Raw genomic sequence first — 19,646 nt, forward strand, 5'->3', positions numbered from 1 at the left:
GGCAAAAGAAAAGCTAGAAGAAGAAAGGAGAAGTTGTCAAAGAAGGAAAGGAACGATTGGAGCTTGTGAATCTGAAGAGATATCATCCTTTGAAGCTTATTTGAGGTATAAAGCTTCTTGATTGCCACTTATTTTGCATAGATCTAAGTGTTGTGAAATTTTTAGCATCTTTCTTGTCCCAAAGTTCTCATCTTGATTCATGCTTTGTGTTGGCCGAGATTATCTGTCCTTTCAGACCCTTGGAGAGGTCTTGAGTGAGAAAAATGAGGTCCCAAGGGCTGTAGTTGTTCCATGTGTGAGATATAAAGGTCTTAATGGATTAAGACCTTAGATTAAGAGCTTATGGATGTCCGAAGTGATAAAGTTTGAGACTTTATGAATTCTAATCATATTTGGCCTAGGGATCTAAAGTTTGGGCTTAATAGCTTAAGCCATTAAGAAGTTATAATGACTTAATGAGTAGTGCAGTTATGCCCCGTATAGCGGGCCAGAGCCCCGATCCCCAGTCGCGAATAAGAGTGTACGCCCCGCGTACCAAGGAGGGTACGCCCAGTGTACTCCCCCTGAGTAGACCTTAATATTGGGCCTTAGAGTTTGGGCTGTTTGTGGGTAGTTGGTTTATGGGCCAAGTCTGGGAATTTATGGATAGAGTAATTTGGGCCCAATTATTGTTATAGACATTGGATCTAGGCCCATTTGGTGAGGTGGGCCCAATTTGGTAAATTGGGCCAATATTGGACTTTGTATAAGAATTGGACTTTGGTCTTGGCCCGATAAGTGAATGTATGCTTGGCCTAATGTTTATTTTGTTATGATGGCTAGTTCGAGATTTGCGGTGAGTTGGTGATTCGAGAATCTGCTCTTCACTTCAGAGTTTCAGCAGTGCGAGGTGAGTTATCCTCACTATATCGATAGGGTCTAAGGCACCAAGGCCGACCCTTTATCAGATTGAGATCCGGGTATTTGTTGTTATGTTATTGGTTTGATATGTCTGCATCCTGGTAGCTAGGATGGTATATGTTAGAGACCTGGTTAAGGTCGGTTTCCTGATATGTAGGGTGATGCTATGCTAGTGACCAGTTAGGTCGGTATCCTGGTTAGGATGATGATATGTTATGTGATCTGTTTGATCGGCTTGTTGACTGTGAACTCTTATATGATTGTATGTTTATGTGCACATGATTGTTTGGACTAGAGTTGGGTTGAGGCGGGTCCTGCTTTATGCTGTAGGCCAACATACCCAGGGCGGACCGGTTATTCCGAAAGCCCAGCGAGCGGTCCGGATAGGCTGTAGGCCCCACGAGGGCGGACCAGATGTGCCAAGGCTAGGAGAGTGGACCAGGCCGACTGAAGGCCCGATGCAGGCGGACCAGTCATACTGTAGACTCAAAGAGTGGACCAGGTGGGTTGAAGGCCCGGTGCGGGCGGACCAACCACACTGCAGACTCGAGGGACATGACTGGACAAGGAGGGTAGACCCGGTGGACTGAAGGCCTGATACAGCAGACCACTCACACAGTAGACCCGATATGCATGATTGTTCTATGTCCTATTATGTTATATATGCTATGTATGATATGGGCCAGAAGGCACTATGTTATGGTCCGGAAGGCATTATGTTTTGGACCGGAAGGTCGTAGCCTGGAAGGGCGCATATGTGGTTGGTATTTTGGGGGTATCTCACTAAGCTTTTGGGCTTACAGTTGTGGTTTAATGTTTTTCAGGTTCTTTAGGAGACCGTGGCAAGGCGAAGGCGTGATCGTACCGCTCCTCGTGTTTATGTTTATGACATGGTTCTGGGAATACTCTGATAATAAATGTATTGAAAACCTTTTTGTAATAACATTATTAAAATGGGTTGTATTTGAAAAGTTTAAATTTTGTTGAAATTTTTGGTCGTTACAAGTTGGTATCAGAGCCTTGGTTTGAGTGAATTGGAGGAACATTCGTGTGAATCTAGTCTGAAATCAAGGAGAGTTTTCAAAAGAGAATTTAAAATGGTTTTCAAATTAAGTAAAAAGAGGACGCGGAGGTACGATCAGCCAGAGCCAGTAAGTAACCCCAAAATACCATACATGATATTTGTTTTCGAGCTTTGATTGAACAACATGCTAGTACTAGGCTAGGGATCTTCAGGATTTCATGATAATGTTGCCTGTTTTATGATGCCTGCTAGCCTAGGGTTTCCCTCTATATGAGATTTCCAGTGTTCCTCTAGGAGTGAGGATTGAGCGCTTGCTATGTATATTTGTCACTAGGGTGTTGTGGTAGTACTTCATACATATATGGGTAGGTGTGGAAGGTAGTATGGGCCCGTACTACTGAAAGCACAGGACCTATACGTGTATCAGGGAAACCATGACCTCTAGGGTTGGGTTGAGAGTTGGTTCCCGGGATAGTGGGAAGTGTCTGAGATTTTGTGGTTTATTTTCAGTATGGAGATTTCGAGGCATGCTGGGAGTGGATCCAAGTCAGGATCGGGAGCAGGAGAGGGAGTTCCGGGCGGGTCAGTACCGCCCGAGGTTATAGGTCAGATGAGCACGTGCGAGTTGGATGCGAGGATTCGTGAGATCCTGCATGATGAGGTTGCTGCGTTGTTCCGGGCCGAGCTGCCGGAACTGTTTGGGTTGATTAAGACCGCCATGGTGGAGTATTTTGATGAGCGATATGCGGCTCTCACTGAGACAGTTGCCGCGGCGGCTACAGCGGCTGTAGCAGCGGCAGGGGGAGGAGCTGGTAGAGGTTTTCAGTATTCGGACTTCGATAATACGAAGCCTCCCACCTTTGATGGAGTTCAGGACCCGATCGTTGCTATGAGATGGTTATCGGACATGGAGGGGTGTTTCTTCACGTGTTCATGCCCTGCCGATCAGAGGGTGAGGTGTGCTCTAAACCTGCTAAGGCTCGGGGCAAAGGATTGGTAGAGATTGACCACGTGGTCATACTCGGATGCGCAGAGGGCTGCGGTTTCATGGGATTAGTTCAGAGATATGTTCAGCACTCGTTATGTTCCGTAGGTCGAGAAGGAGAGGTTGGCTTAGGAGTTCCTTGAGCTGAAGCAGGATTCGGAGTCGGTGACAGAGATCACCAGGATGTTTACTAAGAGGGCGATGTTTTGCCCTGAGTTCGCTTCGGAGTAGGATCAGATGTCCCGATATCTGAGTATGCTAAAGAGAGATATTAGACAGTTTGTGTCCGCGTAGAGGTGCGAGACTTTGTTAGAGTTGCAGGAAGCCGCCAGGCGGCGTGAGTTAGAGATTAAGTTGTAGTTGCGTGAGCTGAGGCAAGCTCCAGTGCAGTCGCAGCCAGCACCGAAACGGTCTAAGACCGATGATTTCAGGGTGGGAGATCAGAGCAACCACGCTTGTGGGAAGTGTGGGAGGGGTCACATCGTAGTTTTTCGGTTCGGTGGTGTATGCCGCAAGTGCGGAAAGGAGGGGCACTATGCGAGGGATTGTCGGCAGGCAGTCCCGATCGGGATTTGAGGATCTGTTATCATTCTCATCAGGTTGGACACTTGAGGGTCAACTATCCACAGCTTGCTGCAAGACCGGTGCAGGCTCCAGCACCGGCCACTTTGAGGATCACAGGTGGAGGTCAGGGTGGAGCGGAGCCCCCAAGGGCTTAGGATCGTGCTTTTCAACTTTCAGCAGAGGAGGTCAGAGCAGTGCCGGATGCAGCTGCGGGTATGTTCCTTTCTTGATATCTTGTTATCTTGTGATTATTGTGGAAGTATTTTTACCTGCTAGTCTCGTTGTGTGGTTTTCGTTTTGGTATCCGTTGTTCCTTGAGGGTCTGGTATGGTTATGGGTTAGTGTTTGGGTTTTCGTTGGTTATCATTCATGAGGGTTATTAGTGGAAGTATGGCATTGGTTTGAATGTCGGGTAGCATCTACAGTCTGAGGAGTGGTTAGCTGAAGATTGAGTTTCTTTCGAGCGGGATGATCAGTGTGGAAATGTGATTTTGTGAAGGTTGCTAGTGCTAGTGGGAATTAGTTCGCGTGTAAGTGTTGGGTTTTGTGCAAGGTTGTTTTGGGAGGTCGGTAATAGCGACCGGTGGTTGATAGTCAGTGCCCTAAGTGGGGGAGAACTGGAAATTATTCGGAGGGTCGATAGGCTTGAGAGATTGTTTAGCTGCTTGGGATTCAGCAGTGTTTCTGTCAACCGAGAGCAGGCTGGTATGAGTGAGTAGCAGGCGTACGGGGCAGGATACAGACCTATGACATTGATTGTGGAGGGCCTGGGATCAGGCCGGAATCGAGTATGTATGATGGAGATAGAGTTCAGAACCCCTAGAGGATTAGAACAGTATGCATGGGAGGATTTCACGGAGAGATAACTCGGAGTGATGAATGCTAGTCGAGCGGTCCTGATAGACTGAAGACTGGTAGGTGTACCAGTCAGGCCAAAGGCTCAAGGGGGACGGTCCAGCCAAACTGAAGGCCCTGGAGGGCAGTCCAGATTGGCTGAAGGTTTTGAGAGTGCTCCAGATTGGATGAAGGCCTGGTAAGGTGGTTCAGTCATGCTGAAGACTCTGCAGGTATTATTAGATCGGTTCGAGGAAATGGGTTGAGTATGTTGTGATGTGTTAGCATTAGAAGGTCTGGCCCCGGGTATTGATCTTTATTGGTGGAGGTAGTGCATGGACTCGAGAGTCCTTGCGAGCAGATTCAGGACATGTGTGTTGCGTGGATAGCGTTTATGCTATAAGGGAGTATAAATTCGCGAAAGTGAAAGCAGCCGCGCAGAGTTATGATCGAAGTGGTCGAATTATGGTCATTGGGCAACGTGATTGCGGCAGTGGTATGGGATCACATCCGAGTTGGATGGTTGATGAGGCTCGACAGGAATGCATGGATGGAATCTCGGATTTCCAGATATATTTTGTTTTATGTGGTAAAAATTCATCCGGAAGGATGTTTGGAAGTGTCATCAGTGTATCGGGTTTTTCCTAACCAAGGACACTAGAGCCAGTTCAGTGTGGTTATGAGATTGTGGTGGAGAACTCGTGGGAATTGCTCTGAGGCTGAAGCATGTGTCATCCTATCAGCAAGAAAGGTAAAGTTGGGTTTCAGATTTCGATGGTCGAGTCTTGAGGAACCTGGTCCGGTGAATGCCAGGCGGTGCATTGCAGGGGTAGTTCTGGAGTAGAGTTGTCGCAGGCTTCGAGGACGAAGCCTAATTTAAGTGGGGGAGAATTGTAACACCCCGTTCTTAAAGTGTTTAATTATGAGTCCCTGAGATTTAAAAGGAAGGGTAATTCTGGTTGGAACCAGACGTACCGAGGCTAGGAGAGTGGACCAGGCCGACTGAAGGCCCGATGCAGGCGGACCAGTCATACTGTAGACTCAAAGAGTGGACCAGGTGGGTTGAAGGCCCGGTGCGGGCGGACCAACCACACTGCAGACTCGAGGGACATGACTGGATAAGGAGGGTGGACCCGGTGGACTGAAGGCCCGATACGGCGGACCAGTCACACAGTAGACCTGATATGCATGACTGTTCTATGTCCTATTATGTTATATATGCTATGTATGATATGGGTCAGAAGGCATTATGTTTTGGACCGGAAGGTCGTAGTCTGGAATGGCGCATATGTGGTTGGTATTTTGGGGGTATCTCACTAAGCTTTCGGGCTTACAGTTGTGGTTTAATGTTTTTCAGGTTCTTTAGGAGACCGTGGCAAGGCGAAGGTGTGATCGTACCGCTCCTCGTGTTTATGTTTATGACATGGTTCTGGGAATACTCTGATAATAAATGTATTGAAAACCTTTTTGTAATAACATTATTAAAATGGTTGTATTTGAAAAGTTTAAATTTTGTTGAAATTTTTGGTCGTTACAAGAAAATAAGGCTAAACCAAACATTCTCATGCTATAGAATATTTGTTATGTACAACTATGATGCATACACTAAGCAACTACAATTATGATATCAATTCCATATAAGAAAGAAATCCTAAGCTACCGGGCATCATATAATCAGACAATTCTATCATACAATTTCTGAAGATCTCTAGCCTATCACTAACATGTTGTTCTAACATATCACAATATCAAATAAAGTGTGGTAATTTGGGGTCTACTTATTGGCTCCGGATGATTGTACACATCGCATCCTGTTTGATTATTTTGAAAACAATTTTAAAATAATTTTGAAAAACTTTTCCTTAATTTGAGATTGGATTCACATGAGTGTTCCTCCAATCCACCCAAATTAAGGCTTTGACACCAACTTGTAACATCCATAAAAATCACAACAAATTTTAACTTTTAAAAAAAACCCCAAATCATAGAATATTTACAAAATCATTGTTTTCAAAGTATTATTCCATATCAGAGTCTCCCATAGATTAAAGTACATAAAACAGAGGATGTGTACGGTCACGCCTTCGGCTTTACATGATCATCTGAAGTACCTGAAACCACAACTAAAAATTGTAAGCCAAAGCTTAGTGTATTCCCCCAAAGTACAAACACATAGATAGATAACATATACAACAACATGTAGGGTCCAATTAACCATCGGGTTGGAATACCCCATGTCCAGTCACCCTTCGAGTCCAGTCATCCTCAGGATGGAATACCCTAGGTGGAATGACAATATACAATGGGTCTAATTCACCATCGTGATAGAATACTCTCGGGACCAATCAACCATATGGTTGGAATGACCCCAGTCTATTGGCCCACGCACATAGCAATAAAGCCTCAACCACCAACCAAAATATGTGCACATATAACAGATAAACATATCATTAGTCAACAGACAACCAAACAAATCTACAAATCACTAAGCATAGCATCATCCTATGTACTAGGATACAAATCTAACAAATCATTACAACATAATAACATACTATCACATAACTGGATATCTAATCTAATTGGCCAGCCTTAGTACCTTCGACCCATATATACAACGAGGAAAAACTCACATCTAACTGCTGAGTCACTCAGATAAATCTCTGTCTGCTGGTCCGGCAAAATCCCCGTGCTATCATCATAAAACACATCCCATTAGTAATTGGATTTCGACCCATATCTAAGATTCTAAGCTAGGATAAAAGACCAATTTACCCTTTATCTAACTTGGCCCAAAATCCAAGGCCCAACTCAATCATACAAATGTGGGCCTAAAATCCAAGGAAGCCCAACATGCTAGTCCAAAGCCCAAAATCCCTAATGGCCCAAGGCCCAAAATCATCCCACTGGGATCAGCACAGAATGCTTGGTGTTCCTCTTTACGATGCCTAGTGTCTGAACGTTGGGCGTTCCCATGCAAACGCTTGGCGTTTGCTCGTTATTCACCAACTTCCAAACCAATGACTTAATAGCTTAAGATATCCAATCCAAACTTAACATTCAAACATAATGGAATGTCTAAAGCCATAAAGTTGCAAACTATATGGTCATGCATGGCTACAATGAGCCCAAAATCTAAAATCCCAACTCCTTAACCCATTAAGACACTTCACAACTGGCATGGAGTGAAAGGAAGGTCCAAGATTACATTTTTATCACTTAATCTACCCTAAAACGTCCAAAAGGACAACTCCTTTGGTCTACGGTAGCTCCTACCCAAAAAGACCAAGAAAATGGGGGTAATAAGCATAAACTTCTAACATAAGCAAGATCTAGAGATATGGTGATAAAGTTCAGAACTTTATACCTCCTGGAGGTTGCTAGGATGATGAAGATCCCAAATCTAAAGCTTCTACAAGCTTCCAAGCTTTACCATCACCTTCTTCTTCCTTTGGAACACACAAAACACACACTAAAGCTTCAAAATGTAGTAATGGGGCTAGGGTTTGCAAGAGGGGTCGTTCTAAAGATGGAGGCTGATGAGAGAAAGGGTTTTGAGGCCATAATGTTCTTTAAATAGGGTGCAAACCCTAAAAATTAGGGTTTGGTCTCTGCGTGCAAATGCCTGGCATCCATCATAGAATGCCTAATGTTTAAACTCCGAGTGTCCTATGCCAAACGCTTGGCGTTTGGACCAAAGGCCAAAATGCAATATATTTCAATTTAAGGGTTAGTAATTAAAGTGAGGGCCGATCCTAGGGGAGGGCAAGCTGGGCAACCCCCCTGGGCCTTGCCATACACTTTATGATTTGTGTATATATATATATATATATAGTTTTAGTTAATATAAATATAAAGATGCACTTAGAAAAAAATGTAGTTTTAGTTGAGATGGTCGAGGCGTTGGTTGTGTTGAATCCTACAAAAAGTAGTGTGTTCAAATCTTTTAGTAATTGCTTTTTTATAATGGAGTTTTATATTATTTTATATTTTACTTATTTCGTAATTTTTTGTGTCTCTTAATTACCCAATCGAGGTTCTTGAGAATCTCCCAATACTCTCCTCCCAAAGCGTCTTCTCAGTCCTTAAGAAGCTTAATCAAAATGTGAATCGCCTTTATTTCTGATAAGAATGTGATGCTAAAGCTAGATTTCTAATTTTGATTTCTGAACTTCTTCTTCAATATTTGATTTATGAATATTCAGATTTCTCAATACCATTAAACGATTTCTGAAGTTTGATTTTAAATCCAACCCTAATTGAAATATGAATAATCATAATAAAGGGTTTTTATGTTCTGATTCCTCATTTCGATTGATGAAGTTCTTTTTCAATGTTTGATTTATGAATCTTCTGATTTCTCAATATTGTAAGTGTTTTTCAATCAAACATTTTTTGAATGATTTGATATCCAACATCTGATTAGAATTTATAAATAGTGTAACCAAAATATTTGATTATGATTTTTTATTTGGGCTCATGAATTTGACTATTTTGACACTTGTTCAGTTGTTCATGTTGTATCTAACTCTTTCGATTTGATAATAAAATTTCAAGTTTTCAAACACTAATGATTACTTTGTAAGCTTATCTTTTGTTCTATGATGATTACTCGAAACAACAAAAGCTTCAAGTTATGTGACTTATATGATCCGAGTTCTTTACTTTTTTCAAGAATTAAATCAAGATAAGTATACATGTTTTTTTTTCAAAAAACTCCATTCTGCCCTTAATTTGCGCTAGAACGATTTGCTCCGATAATTTGTTGGTGGTCTCATCTTCTAGTTCTACATCATGTTGTGTTGGGTTGTTTCCAAAAAATCATTTTGAAATTTTTACCCCTGTTGTTATTAAAGCTTTGTCTAGCTGATTTGTTTATATTTTGTTATTTTATTTTATTGTCTTCTATTTTGGTTGCTTTAGTTTGTTTGTACTTTATACTCCAACTTCTTGTTGGTTTTTCTATTTTTATTTGTTTGCTTTTGCCGTAAAAAAAGATTTATGTGGTGTGATAAAAAAAATCTTATTATAAAGATGTGAAACAATATAGAATTTTTTTTATTTGTAGATATAGAAGACATATTAAAGGTCATATATATATATATATATATATATATATATATATATATATATATATATATATATATATATATATATATATATATATATATAAATTGTGTTTTGATAAAAGCTACCGAGCTTTGAACTATTAATTGTAGTTACTTGATTATAATTATTCATTTCTTTAAGAGGTCTCAATTTTGTCATCGCCTAAGGCCTCAAATTGGTTTAGACCGACCCTGATGAAAGTACCTTAAAACCAGATGTTACATTGATGCCCTTGTGGGTTTTATAATCATTTGTTGATTATAAAAAGGGGAGGATTGTTGAAATGGGTATTTGAAGATAATTGATTATTCTTTTTCAAAGCGGATTTGAAGACCAGTGTTACTTCGAGGCGGAGTTGGGACTTGATCGCTTGGAGCTCGTTGGTGGGATGTCAAGTCCACCAAGCAAATTACACCCTTTGTTTGCAAATAAAACGTAATATAATGGTAAAAAGGGGTATCGATCCTTGGGGAAATGGTTGTATTCAATCACCAATGCAATCTAAAAGAACTATTGTAAATAAACTAACTACGATTAAACTAAAAGGGGGGATGTTATGATTGCTTGAAAACTAGACTTTAATAACTAAAAACTTGCAATTAAGCAAGAAAGTGAGATGCTCAAATATTGGAGAGAATTGGTAAACCAAGACAATTCAACACAATGAACATTTGTGTGTTCATCATTAGGATTTAACATGAAGCTTATCATTCATCCCAAATTGGTTATAACAATCATGAAGCATGGTATGCCAAGATTTCTTACAGGTAGTATGGAGGTTGGGGAAGCCCACAACACACCTTCTTAATCAAAATCAAAGATCCAATTGAAACAATTGAACCTAAGAAGTTGATTAGCCTTAAGAATGAAGAAATCTCTAATTCCTAGAGGATATCAATGCTTACACATCCATAAAGGAGCTATGATTCATAAACTAGAGATGATTTCTACCATCATAAAGCTCTTGTTCTAAGTAAATTCAATGATTCAATGCTAAACCAAAGAAATAAACCAACAATTGCTTATTAAAGTACTAAGCTCATGATCAAATCACTAAACAAGCATAGAAAATATGAACTAGAATCATAGACATAAGATAAATGATAAATAAACATAAATCCTTCAAAAACCCACAAACATTCAGAGGTTTTAGCCAAGGTCTACCAAAATAGAGAGTTTAGCCACTCATGGCAATAGAACAACAATCACAAAAGTCTAGTTGCATAAAGAAACTACCAATATCTTGGAAAGATGAAAAGAAATGAGTCTTGGGCTTTAAAATCGCCTCCTGCAGGTCTCCAATGGTGAAAAATCGAGAATGAGGTTGATAGATCTGATCCCCCAAGGTTATGGTGTGCCAAATGACCAAAATGCCCAAATTTGGGCAGTTGTGCGGGTACCCGTGTGACGGAGATTTTACACGCGCAAGTGTTGCTGTAATGCTATTGACTCCTCATTCCTCCACTCCACCCTTCCACTAGCAAAGATTCCTTTAGTCCCCTCCATATCCATGTGATTCAAATTAACCAATCATCTTTTAGCTTCAAATCTGGATTCTCCAAGCCCAAAATAAAAGTCCAAGATCCATCTTCACAAGCCCACTTCATTCAAGCCTTTAGCTTTTTAAGCCTAATTCTTCTTTGGTGGATCTGCTACACCCAATAATGCATAGGAAAGCCCACTAAGCCCAACTCCAATCAAACCGCAACCGCAATAAGCTCCAAAATTCTGCAAAATTTCTTATGCAAAATAAAAAGTCCCCGATACGATCCATGATAAAGAAAATAAAGAATATACAATACAAAACTAATTAAAAAGAGCTTAAAAAAATCTAAAATAAACTAATAAAAATAAGGAAATAAAATAAGCTATCACTCGTTTGGGAATTGAAGCCGGAGCATCTAATCCTACCTTTAATGGGAGAATTTTAGGGTGCAAAGTTCTCTTTGGATGTGACTTACCCTCTTGTGATGTGTAATGGGTTGAGTCTTTCCTATTAATAGGAAGTGAGTGACTCTCATTTATGTAAGCACCCATTTGAAGAGTTTAGTCTAGTGAGAGAATTTACATTACACACTTGTAATATCTTGCTATTCTAATGAAGCTTAAAATGATTTTATTTACTCTTTGAGTTCTTCATAATTGATTGATTCACTTGATCTTTACAATTCCATATTTGTCATCATATCTGGGTCACTACATATTTTAAACATAATAAGAATCTTTTGTTCCATATTAAGCATAATTGTAGCTAAAAGTATTAGAGCTATGCACTAAATTATATAGTTAAATATGCACATATCAAAATTCCCTACACTTGACATTTGCTTGCCCTCAAGCAAACTAATTTTATCATCATCATATCAAAACTTTATCTATCAACATTGCACAAGAAAATCCATTTTGAGCCTCTCCACACACCCCTCTAATTTCGACCTAATGTTCGGGATATTTATAATCATGGAAATTTGACCACCACGTTGAGGTTGACCACTACCACATTGTGGTCTTCTGTTAAATTCCATGTCTGCCAAGTCAACATATGGGTCGCGATTCTTCCATTCACCAACACCATGGCATGGTCTTCAGGTAACTTTTTTTTTCTCTTGTTTTTGTTCCTGTTTCCTGTTTTCAACTTTTTGTATGTTTCTTTTTTGTCCCGAGCAAGTTTTTTGTTCCATATTAAGCATAATTGTAGCTAAAAGTATTAGAATTAAATTATATAGTTAAATATGAACATATCAGCCAATTTTATATTGCCAATTTCAGTCCCTAGCCTTTTTGGGTTTCCAAGTTTTGGCTACGAATATTGATAGATTTGGTCTATATACTTTCATATATTGCCATGTGTCTACCCGATACCTTTTGAGTTTAATACTTTTGCCACATGACTTTCATATATTGACAGTTTTAGTCTCTTAACATTTATGGGTTTCTAGCTTTTGCCACAAGACTTTCGTATATTTATATATTTGCTCCTTATAGTTTCGTAGTTACGAAAGTTCAGTCTTCCTCTCCTAACAAAGCGGAGATAGTAACTAGTTTACTCTAAAATAAATTGAGCTGCAATGATAACAATTTAAAAGTATGGGAGCACCCATTGGCCACCCCTATCCAGGAGAAATATTTCAAGGACTGTTTTGTAATTCACTCAAAGTGTAATAGTCGTAGCAAGGAAAAAAAAAAAAATTAATCCCCTTTCAATCTGTCAGACGGCTTCGCCTTTCGCAGCGTGTTACCTCGATGGCTTCGCTTCAAACCAAACACCAAAACCCCCCCTTCTACTTTGTATCACCATTTCTCCCCTCTCTCTTTCAATGGCCTCCCGATTCGCGTTTCAATCCACCAATTTTCAACCCTACTACCAGTAAGATCTCCTTCTAATACACGCTCATTATTGCATTTCTTACGCCATTTCTTTGATCTCAAATTGCATGTTTACAACTTGATGAATTAACATGATCTCCGAGCGATGGATATGGTTACGGGTGAAGTTTTTGATTTCTAGTGGTTATTTGATTGCTACATTAATGATTGTTTAGGTTGGGATCATGTTTCGTGAATTATCCTTTTCTTAGGTCGTCCTTGTCAAAGTACCTGTGGAGAATTGAATAGTGTCATCATTTGCCAATGCACTTATTCATGATTCATGTGGAGGATTTGCATACTTGACTGCTAAAATAACGTTGGAGGGGAATGTTTCTTTGTGAATGATTAATGATTCTTAGTGAAAACGAGATAGCTATTTATGTTAATTGGTCGCATCTCGAATTGATTGCAAATGTTGAGTGTGATTTTTACCTTACACCATTGTAAAGAAGATTATTAGTTTTAGTTTCAAGTTCCTCTCTGCACTATTGAGTATTTGTGTTCTGTTCCATCTTTATCCTCCAATGGCTTCCGACTTGTATTTTCCACATCTTCCACTTCTCTTTCCTACTACAAGTGCATCTCTCTGTCTTTTCTCTCAGCCATCTTTCCACATACAAGTCACTGAATATGTGTACTTAGTGTTTATTTGCACTGAATATTGGCATCAATTCGTTTTTACAATTATTGTTTCATTGTCACAGGGATTCTGCTGGATCAGAAGAAAGTGCAAAGTTCATAGCTTGCTCATCTCATGGATCAAAGTTCAGTATGAAAGGGCAAGAGAATGATAACTTCTTGCATGGATTCCTTTTCAAGAATGGCATCTCAACATCTCAAAATATCACACTACATCAGTCTTCATCAAGATCACTATCATCCATTGCTTCTTCTGGCAACAACAAGATGACAGCCAACAATGATCCTTCTATAGATATAACAAACAGAGATGATTTGGAACTCAACCGTGTTAATCATCTTGTATGGGTATTACATGAATCAGCCAGAAGCTTTTCCCTTGCAATTCAAAATCTACAATTAGCTAGAAGTGGTCCTGAGCTATCTAATGCATGGATTGGAGTCGATGTCCATGCATGGCATAAACGCACTGCATATCAGGTACACCAAAAAAAAAAAAAAACTCAACACCCTTTTATATAAATATTCAAACAATCAAACTCATTATTGTTTCACAGGTAGCAGTATATGCTTTACTGAAAGCTGCAATTGAAGTGGAGTTGTTTCTTTCTCAAAAACGTTGCAACAACAGTCCTGTAAGTGAAATGTAAGTATTACACCATTGAAGTGGTTGGATAAAACGAGTACTTCTAGACATGTTTTAGTCTTTCAAATTTCAAATGTTTGATATTCTCTTCATGCTTCTACCTCAGTTTGTCCACAAACACATTGTTTCTTGGAGATTTTGTTGAAAGTCAGTTAAATGCCAAACACCCAAGATTAGTTCAGTGGTTTAGAACTGTAGAGCTTCCACGTATAGCAGGATCATTTATCCCACTCTTCAAAAACTGGTCTATGGAATATGCTGGAAGGTATGCAATCACGCGTCATTATTTCCGGTTTTACCCTTGACTTTGATAAATTTTTTTGCTTCAGTGGTGTTGCAGGAGTGATTCTGGCTATAAGCTGTTGCACTGCAGTGAGAAAGTTGGGTTCAGGGCGTATTGGTTGTGGCTTATTCACAGAGTCGATTAATGATGTTTTAGTGGAGCTTCTTGATTTATCATGCAGCCTTGTAGCAGTGGATAAATTGCATCATTTGGCACTTGAAGCAGGATTTGAAGATGATTTTTTGTTTCATTGTGGTAAAAAGGTTTTGCCAAATAAGAATATTGAAGATGTGGAATTTTGGATTGGATTGGTTCAGAAAAAACTTTTGGTAGCATTTCATAGAGAAAATGTAGTAACAGGCAAACTGACATTCAATGACAAGGTATGCTCCATTCATTAAGTCTCTAAATTTATACAAATTACTATATTTATAAACTGTAATATATATATATATATATATATATATATATATATATATATATATATATATATATATATATTTTTATTTACAGATTGAGGAGATTACTTTGGCTACACTCGGGATTTTTGCATTTCTGGGAAGAGAAACAAGATTATTCTTGTCAGAAATGAACATAAAGGATCTTGATGATCAGACAAAGGATTTCCTCAGGTCAATTAGTCAAACATATATTTTAATACAAAAAATACAAAAAATTCTGAAATGTATTCACAAATTGCAGTTACTTGGAGTGTGGTTGCCTGTATATTTATCCTGAATTTAGCTCCCTACCTGAGTACCAGCTCTTCATTGAGGTCAGATGATTTATGATCTTAAATCCTGCTGATTTATTCATTTTATATTATAAATTTATAATTAAAAATTACAAAATACAGGTGGTTATAGAGGAAATCGGATGGCTTGATTTTTATTCACCACTCAGATTAAAATTCCATCATGATGGAAGAAGATCAAGACAACAAGCTATCCAAGCAGAAAAAGAGATTATTCTTTATACTGTTCTTACTGTTTGCTATGATGTCTTTTCTGGATATGCTCATTATACAAGTTCCTCCCAACAACCCATGGATACAAATTTACTTTCTTTTTTGCTTCGAAGGTATGCCAATAATTTTTTTCAAATCTTTATTAAATTTATTTCCATTTTCTAATTTATATCTTTGTCTTTTGTAGCCAGTCATTATTATCGTGTTGTCTTGAGGAGTATTGGGCTGCTTATGATAAATCAGGGTAAAACCCGGTTTTCCAACTATATTATTTAATATCATTCTACTTTGAAAATGAGTGGATTATTATTATTATTATTATTTTGTTTTTTTGTTGGTAGTGAAATAATGAAATTTTCGGAGAGAGTTTCGTCTGAGTCAGCATCATCTGTTCCAAGTAATAAAGGGACAACAAATTCGTGTGTTTTATTGGAAGCTCAACAAAATCCGGTTGACATGATGAAAAGGAGAAATAGTCAACAAGATGGATCTACAATTAAGAAGGTACGCGCAAAAGACGTAAATGCCCACCTCATTTTCATCATTGAAGATTAGTAATATTGAAAATTATATTTTTCATAAATATAATTTGATTTTTGCAATCCTGAAAAGGTGAAAGAGAGGGGAGGTGGAGCTGAAACAAAGCCGTTGTATGAACGCTTTATAAGGGAATCCACCATGAAACTGGTTGCTGCGAGTAATGTAAGTGTGTAGATATTTAATTATTATTTTTTGAAAATAAAATTTGTTAAATAATTGTTTTTCAACATATAGGATATATGGATGGGCACTCGATTACTATTTATAGATGTAAGGGATACTTTTACATTGGTGATGAAACAATTATTTGGTAAAAAGATTACAAATAGAGAAAGAGGGAAAATAAAGCGAACACTCAATGATCTTGCCACTCTTGTCCCCATTACAATCCTAATGTTAATACCTGTAAGCATCTAAGTACAAATTATTAATTAAGTTATGATTTAATTTTTTTTTTTTTTGGATTTAATTTTTTTTTTTTTGGTATGATCAGGTTTCAGCTGTAGGGCATGCAGCAATGCTAGCAGCAATCAAGAAATACGTCCCATCATTGGTACTTTTTTTTTTTTTTTTTTTTAATGATTAATGCATTGAATGTGATGATTAATTTATTACAGATTCCATCACCTTATTCATCTCAACGGTTGCATTTGGTGAAACAACTGGAGAGAACAAAGAAGATGGAGGTGGAATCAGATGTGGGGAGGAGTAGTAAAGAAAATGAAGAAGATAAAAGTTTGAGAATGACAATGCCATAGAAGATGAGGGGTGTATATAGAATCTATAGATAGATGGTGATATGATGTATAATTACTAAATTAGATGTTTCATAAGTTAATTTCAATCTCAATTGCAAATGTAGGGGGTGCATTTTGGGGTTGTAAGTTATAAGGGACCATGAGATATTAGTTTTGTTCCTTGAAAAGTTCCGGGTAGAAAGGTAAACTTATCTTTTTTACATGTCAGTAATACTGATCAAAAAAGGTAAATTTTCAGACGAGTCAAAGTGGGTCGGGTCGGGTCGGGCTGGTGATGGGCCAATGTATTTTTGTCTTCTTTTTTTTGAACTTGATGATAATTACTTTAATTAGAATGTTAAATGTGGGAAATAAAATGTAATATAAATTAAATTCATTCATTTTTTGTTTTGTTGGTAATTACTGTAACATCTTTTCAATTCTAGTAATAAAATAACATGTCTAGAAGATAACCATTTCGTACATATGTATGTCTGTCATCACAAAAGTCGATGGAATACATTAATCTCGTCAACTAACTTGACTAACATATTTCACCTTGCCTTGCTACTTGGTAATCAATAATTTTTCATGATTCTTTTCTTGTTATTTAGACATATAGCCAGTGTTGTAAAACTTACCGAGTTGGTTGCTTACTCCTTTGAATACTCGCTATTCGGCCACTTACCGAGACGAGTTACAGAATCCCGAGTACTTTCCGATTGACCTCTTACTGAACTGCGCAGTGTTGTAAAACTCGTTCAACTCGGTGATTAATATGTATAATTTACTTAATAATTTATTATTTAACATATTTGTGATTTTATATATATATATATATATATATATATATATATATATATATATATATATATATATATATATATATATCTTAAATTTTTAATAATTATTCACGAAGTGAGACCATTATGTGCTTTTTAGTTTTTGTGTATTTACATGTATCTAATTTTGTTATATATTTCAATTAACTTATGATTTTAAATTATGATTTTGACATATATAATTTTCCTAAAAACATTTCTACATTAATTACCGAATTCGAGTACTCCTCGAATACTCGCTACTCGGTAGTCGGCCGAACAGGTACCGACTAACGAGTTCTACAAACTTGCATATAGCATAATTATAGCATTGTCTACTACAATAATTATCCATATACCTTATACTAATCATTCATCAATTCCCCTTCATTTCAATTTGACTTCTAAGGTCAAATACCATTTCAATATTTTGATTCACTACGATGCATTATAGTTAAAATAACATTATCTCGGAGTATAACTAATTATCTATAACATATATAGAGTTTTAAACCACTAATTCGATGAATAACAATATAAGCTTAAAACCCTAACTTCAACCCAATTCAAAGACTCAAGATTATATAGGTTATTACCTTGTGTTAGTGTCGTATGATGATCAAATTGTGATTACAGGGGTTGATAGCCTTCAAAGATTGTATAATCTTCACCTAAATTCATCCTAAAGGTCTGTAACATCCGAACTTTCAGGTATGAATCTTTAAGTAAAACTATGAGTTTTTGGATGACCACAACGTGGTGGAGGAATCACCACGACGTGACAAGGTTGCATGAAACACATATTTCTTTTAGACTCCACGACATGGCAAAGTATGTGCCACGACGTGGGGACTGATTTTGGGTAAACCCTAAATGTCTGGGATTAAGACCCTATTTAAGGGAAGTAATGACTAGCGTTTCCTCTACCCTTAGCCTCCATCACCTCTAAAGGCCTTGAAGCAAACCCTAATCTCATCTCCTCCATTTTTTAGCTTACTTTGGTGATTTGGTGCATTTAGAAGGAAGAAGAAGAAGGCTCTAGTGCAAGAATCAAGCAAGCAACTCCTCTAAAGGCCTTGAAGCAAACCCTAATCTCATCTCCTCCATTTTTAGCTTACTTTGGTGATTTGGTGCATTTAGAAGGAAGAAGAAGAAGGTTCTAGTGCAAGAATCAAGCAAGCAACTCCTCACCACCTTTGAGATCTCCTTCTAGACCTTTGTAAATCCTCTTTTTTGGATCTTGTTGGATAACTCTCTTTAAATCTAAGTTTTATTGGTTTTTCTTCATATTCTTGGTGTTTTGAGGGGTTGGATTCAATAAAGTTTGCAACTTTATTGATCCTTGAAGTCCTAATAGGGTTTGATGTTCTAGATCTATAGAGTTATGTAACTTTGAACTCATGCATGGATCTTGACCCCATTTATTCTATTTTTAACCTAGTTGAGCAAATGATATACATTGGACATGCATGTCATCAAAGCAATGAATTTTATGGACCATTAGGGTCCCCAGAAGCCCCCTGGAAAGTATGAGCTTAGGACTTAACTAATTAAGAGCTTAATCCATTAAGCTCTTCACTGTGTAGTTGACATAACGTGGTGGCATGATTTCCATGTCGTGGCGATTTCAATGGCCATGAATATTTTGTTAAGAAGGTGCCACGACGTGACCAAAGGATGGCCACGACGTTGAGGTCAAGTGACGTTGACTTTGACCGTTAACTTTTGACTAGGTTTGACTTAATCAAAATTGATAGTTTTGGAATGTAGACTAAGGGTTTACCTCGTATGATTCCATTGGAGGTGTGTAGCACCCATTTTTCAGTTTTGTGAGCTTGTTAGCGACCAACCACGATTGTGAGGTGATTATTCCCACTATACTATGTAGGATGCTAGTTGTCTTTGTGACTCTTGCATGGAGGACTAGGATTTGATCCCTAACACTTCTATGAATGACCAGGGTTTGGACCCTAGCATTTGTATGAAAGACTAGGGTTTGATCGCACAACGTCCCCTGAATATTGTTTCATACTTTTTATTTGCTTCACTCTGATGTTTGAGAATACTTTTTACATTGTTTGGTTTTGAAAATAATTGGTTGTATCACTTTTGGGTGTTTTGAAAAATGAAACTTTTATTGGTATTTAGGGACATTTCAAGTTGGTATCAAAGTCTTGGTTTGATGGATTCATGCACACTCTTGGGTGCGTATGAACTCAAATTGAGGAATT

At 38.0% G+C, this 19,646-nt stretch overlaps 1 protein-coding gene across 1 annotated transcript; it reads left to right on the forward strand.

The window, feature by feature from the left end:
* Nucleotides 1-12,625: 12,625 nt before the first annotated feature.
* On the forward strand, nucleotides 12,626-16,991 carry LOC145045678 (uncharacterized). Its single transcript, XM_078993999.1, has 14 exons — nucleotides 12,626-12,780; nucleotides 13,487-13,901; nucleotides 13,979-14,067; nucleotides 14,174-14,332; nucleotides 14,397-14,733; nucleotides 14,864-14,982; nucleotides 15,053-15,125; nucleotides 15,207-15,430; nucleotides 15,505-15,561; nucleotides 15,659-15,821; nucleotides 15,930-16,019; nucleotides 16,092-16,262; nucleotides 16,351-16,410; nucleotides 16,475-16,991. The coding sequence occupies exons 1-14, from the start codon at nucleotides 12,731-12,733 to the stop codon at nucleotides 16,613-16,615; spliced, it is 2,148 nt and encodes a 715-aa protein (XP_078850125.1). The 5' UTR covers nucleotides 12,626-12,730; the 3' UTR covers nucleotides 16,616-16,991.
* Nucleotides 16,992-19,646: the final 2,655 nt, after the last annotated feature.

This window comes from Lactuca saligna, chromosome 5, assembly GCF_052625555.1.
Source record: "Lactuca saligna cultivar CGN05327 chromosome 5, ASM5262555v1, whole genome shotgun sequence".
NCBI lineage: Eukaryota > Viridiplantae > Streptophyta > Magnoliopsida > Asterales > Asteraceae > Lactuca > Lactuca saligna.